This window comes from Sinocyclocheilus anshuiensis, unplaced genomic scaffold (genome assembly GCF_001515605.1).
Source record: "Sinocyclocheilus anshuiensis isolate Anshui unplaced genomic scaffold, SAMN03320099.WGS_v1.1 scaffold618, whole genome shotgun sequence".
Classification (NCBI taxonomy): Eukaryota; Metazoa; Chordata; class Actinopteri; order Cypriniformes; family Cyprinidae; genus Sinocyclocheilus; species Sinocyclocheilus anshuiensis.
The window spans coordinates 426,243-430,641 of record NW_015547657.1 but is presented as its reverse complement, the minus strand read 5'-3'; the positions used below and the strand labels follow the sequence as shown (position 1 = coordinate 430,641).

The following is a 4,399-nucleotide window of genomic DNA, read 5'->3' as shown; positions in this document are numbered from 1 at the left end:
GAATGAAATAACAAACAGCTGCAAGTGCGTGCACAGCCACGCTAATTGCGAAACGCAATGTGGCCGGCATGTGCAGAAAAAAGCTAAAACAAAGCATCGTGCAGGAAAGAAGAGAGGTCTATGAAACCTAAGCCCTGACAAAATGTAAATAAAAGTATGAGAGAAAAAAAAAGATATTTTGGTTGAATTTTTTTTGTTTATTTATTTTATTTTTTTTTTTGAATTTACATTGGTAATTTACATAAAAGCAGGTTTCATGATTTTGAGACAAACTTGTATCTTTCTACCATACAGTTCGGTCTGTAATCTGACAAAATCAATGGCAAACAAGAAAGGTAAGGTTCTTGGAACCTGTTACAACATTATGACATCACTGGGGTTTGATAGATTTACACCACATTATTACATAACTTTGTTCATGATGTGCTCATAATGAGTCTGACAAACACTATATAAACAAACTCATCATCATCAGAAGATTGAGGGAGGGCCTAGAGTCTATGTGATGCTTGTCTTTGGGTTCTTGCTGCTTTGCAGCATTAAAACAAAGGGGGAAACAAAGGTTAACTGTAGTATGATAGGGAAACCAGAGTATGCCCTGCTGTCCAAGGATGGAGACATTATCATCGGAGGAGCTTTTTCAATTCACAGCAAAATAAATTTGGAAATGCCATCCTTTACAGAAAAACCCCATCGCCTAATGTGCACCAGGTTTGTTACTTCTTTGCTTCTGTGTTATCAATTTTACAGTGTAAATATATATGACCTATGTAATAGATTTAATTTTGTGAAATAAGGTGTTTGTTACTATTTCCAATAAGTTGTTTAGTTGCAACAAGACAAACCATACTACAAAATCTCTCTCTCTCTCTCTCTCTCTCTCAGCCTTAATTTGAGAGAATTCCGTTTTGCTCAGACCATGATCTTTGCCATCGAAGAAATTAACAGCAAGGCGAGCTTACTCCCAAACATTTCGATTGGATACCAAATATTTGACAGCTGCGGTTCCACATTAGCCTCTATGAGATCATCAATGGCTCTGATTAATGGTCAGGAGTTGACAGCAGAACACATCTGCTCTGGAAAAACAGCAGTTAAAGCCATTATTGGAGAATCTGAGTCCTCCTCAACCATTGTACTATCCAGAGCAACAGGGCCCTTCAGGATTCCTGTGGTGAAATACATAGAATAAATGTGAAATAAAAGTGAAATAAATGTTTCCTATTATAAAATATTTGAAGATAAAAAGAAACATGTTTTCTTGTTATTTTCATCTGTTCTGTTTGACAGATAAGCCATTTTGCTACCTGTGCCTGCCTGAGCAACAGAAAGCAGTTTCCTTCTTTCTTCAGAACTATTCCCAGTGATTTCTACCAGAGCAGAGCTCTAGCACAACTAGTCAAACATTTCCGCTGGACATGGGTTGGAGCAGTGAGAAGTGATAATGACTATGGAAACAATGGCATGGCAACCTTTGTAGAGGTAGCCGAGAGAGAAGGAGTATGCATTGAATATTCAGAGGCCATATCAAGGACAAATTCCAAAGAGAAGATTGCTAAGGTTGTTGAAGTAATAAAAAAGGGCACTGCTAAAGTTCTTGTGGCATTTTTGGCACAGGGTGAAATGGATGTGTTGCTGGAGGAGATTATCAGACAGAATGTAACCGGGCTACAGTGGGTAGGCAGTGAATCCTGGATTACAGCGAGATACTTGGCAACCAAAATTGTTTCAAAAGTCCTTGGTGGTGCAGTTGGTTTTACAATTAGCAAGTCAAAAATTCCAGGTTTGAGAGAATTTCTCCTTAAGGTCAATCCATCTCAAAACCCTTCAAATGCTCTTCTGAGGGAATTTTGGGAGATGGCATTTGGATGTCATCTCTTTCCTACAATCAGCTCTAAAACTGAGCATGAGAAGTTTTGTAATGGATCTGAAAATCTGAGTAATATGAGTAATGAGTTCACAGATGTATCTGAGCTAAGGATTTCAAATAACGTATATAAGGCAGTTTACGCTATAGCTTATGCTTTGCATAACACATTGGCTTGCAAAACCTCAAACGGTGCACCTGAAAACAAAGGAACATGTGGAACAAAGGATTTAATAGTTTCCAGCCAAGTAAGTAAATCTTGTAAATATTTTTTTTAAATATGTATTTACTTTATTATTATTATAGTATATTATTATTTAATATCTAACACATTTTAACAGTGTTTTAAAATGGTCACAGGTAATGCATTCTCTTCAAAATGTGAATTTCACAATGGCCTCAGGTGAGACGATATACTTTGACCAAAATGGAGACCCTACGGCAAGATATGAACTAGTAAACTGGCAGAAAAATGGAGCAGGGGAAACAACTTTTATTACTGTAGGACACTATGATGCCTCACTACCCAGTGAACAGCAGTTTGTCATGAATTCTATCAATATAGTTTGGGCAGGAGACAGTCACACGGTATGTACAACATAACATCATGTTGAGTACTTGATAAGTCAGTGACATAAAAGAAAGTAAAAATAAGTGCAACATAGTAAGAATGTGTAAACATGGCAGAAACCGAGTTCAGTGTGCAGTGAGAGCTGTCGGCCAGGTTTCAGACAAGCTGTGATCAAAGGGAGACCATTATGCTGCTTTGAATGTTTGCGGTGCCCTTCTGGAGAAATCAGCAGTACTACTGGTGAGATGACCAGCATTTTGATACATAAAGATACATAACACCTTTTTATCAAAAACTACAAGTATAGCACTATATATATATATATATATATATATATATATACAAAAAATATGTGTGCTTGCTTCCATCTAATTAAAAAAAAATAAATAAAATGTGTGTGTATAAGAATGTTATGCTCTATTTGTCTTTTTAGATTCTGCTGAATGCATCAAATGTCCTTTAGAGCACTGGTCAAATGAAAACCACAGTATGTGTGTTCTCAAGAAAGTGGAGTTCCTTTCATTTGAGGAAAACATGGGAATACTTTTGACTGCATTCTCGTTAACCGGGGTGTCTTTAACAATTGCAGTTGCACTGATGTTTTACCACTTCATAGACACTCCTCTTGTGAAGGCTAGCAATGCAGAACTGAGCTTCCTACTGCTTTTCTCACTGTCTCTGTGTTTTCTCTGTTCACTCACTTTTATTGGTCAGCCTACTGAGTGGTCCTGTATGTTGCGCCACACAGCATTTGGGATCACTTTTGCCCTTTGTATGTCTTGTGTTCTGGCAAGGACAATAGCAGTGGTAATGGCCTTCAAGGCCACAGTGCCTGGTACAAGTGTTCCTCAATGTACATTGCCCTTACAAAGAGTTAGTGTTTTCTGTTGCACTTTTTTTCAGGTAATAATATGTACTCTGTGGCTGGTATTAGCCCCTCCAATCCCGTATAAAAATATTACCCATTCATTAGATACAATAATACTTGAATGTGATCTAGGATCAGCTATAGGGTTCTGGGCTGTGCTTGGTTATATTGGTTTGCTGTCTGTCCTGTGTTTCGTTTTGGCTTTTCTTGCTCGAAAGCTGCCTGACAACTTTAATGAAGCCAAATTCATCACGTTCAGTCTGCTAATATTCTGTGCTGTTTGGATCACCTTTATCCCAGCTTATGTCAGTTCTCCTGGAAAATTTACTGTAGCTGTGGAGATATTTGCGATCTTAGCCTCTAGTTTTGGCTTGCTATTCTGTATATTTACACCAAAAAATTTCAGGTTTTACTATCCTTGTGGGGACATTTGGTCCCCACTAGGGCTGCAGCTATCGATTATTTTAGCAATTGAGTATTCCACCGATTATTCCATCGATTAATCGAGTAATTGGATAAGAAGTCATTTTTCTTTATTAAAGAGCAATACTAAATACACAAGAGATTCTTGCTCGAAAGCTGCCTGACAACTTTAATGAAGCCAAATTCATCACGTTCAGTCTGCTAATATTCTGTGCTGTTTGGATCACCTTTATCCCAGCTTATGTCAGTTCTCCTGGAAAATTTACTGTAGCTGTGGAGATATTTGCGATCTTAGCCTCTAGTTTTGGCTTGCTATTCTGTATATTTACACCAAAATGCTACATTATCTTACTCAAGCCAGAGCAAAACACAAGGAAACATATCATGGGCAAAACCCATAATAAATCACAATAATCTTTCACTGCCACTTTCAAGGCAGTTTACCTTAGGACCATGCAACAACCATAAATAAAAAATGTACTTCACTAAATATATAAATTAATTAATTAACTTCCAATAATTCATTCACAAATGAAAGACCCATCCCACAGTATTATGTAAATAAACAAACACAGAACCCCTTATTTCCTATAATATAACACCAATTAATTCTAAAATGTATAAATATAAACATGTTGTACTTGGGGAACTATTTATCTCTGATTGAAAA

At 37.0% G+C, this 4,399-nt stretch overlaps 1 protein-coding gene across 1 annotated transcript; it reads left to right on the top strand.

Moving 5' to 3' along the window:
• Positions 1 to 574: 574 nt before the first annotated feature.
• On the top strand, positions 575 to 3,809 carry olfch1 (olfactory receptor C family, h1). The gene is made up of 6 exons (XM_016504428.1): positions 575 to 711; positions 886 to 1,174; positions 1,291 to 2,095; positions 2,226 to 2,455; positions 2,555 to 2,678; positions 2,872 to 3,809. Exons 1-6 carry the CDS (start codon positions 575 to 577, stop codon positions 3,807 to 3,809), a joined length of 2,523 nt encoding a protein of 840 aa, XP_016359914.1.
• The last annotated feature ends 590 nt before the right edge of the window (positions 3,810 to 4,399 follow it).

Coding starts and splice junctions, on each gene's coding strand:
- olfch1 (XM_016504428.1), top strand. CDS start 575: ATGATAGGGAAACCAGAGTATGCCCTGCTGTCCAAGGATGGAGACATT. Junction 1,175..1,290: donor GGCCCTTCAGGATTCCTGTG/GTGAAATACATA, acceptor TCTGTTTGACAG/ATAAGCCATTTTGCTACCTG. Junction 2,096..2,225: donor AGGAACATGTGGAACAAAGG/ATTTAATAGTTT, acceptor TAAAATGGTCAC/AGGTAATGCATTCTCTTCAA.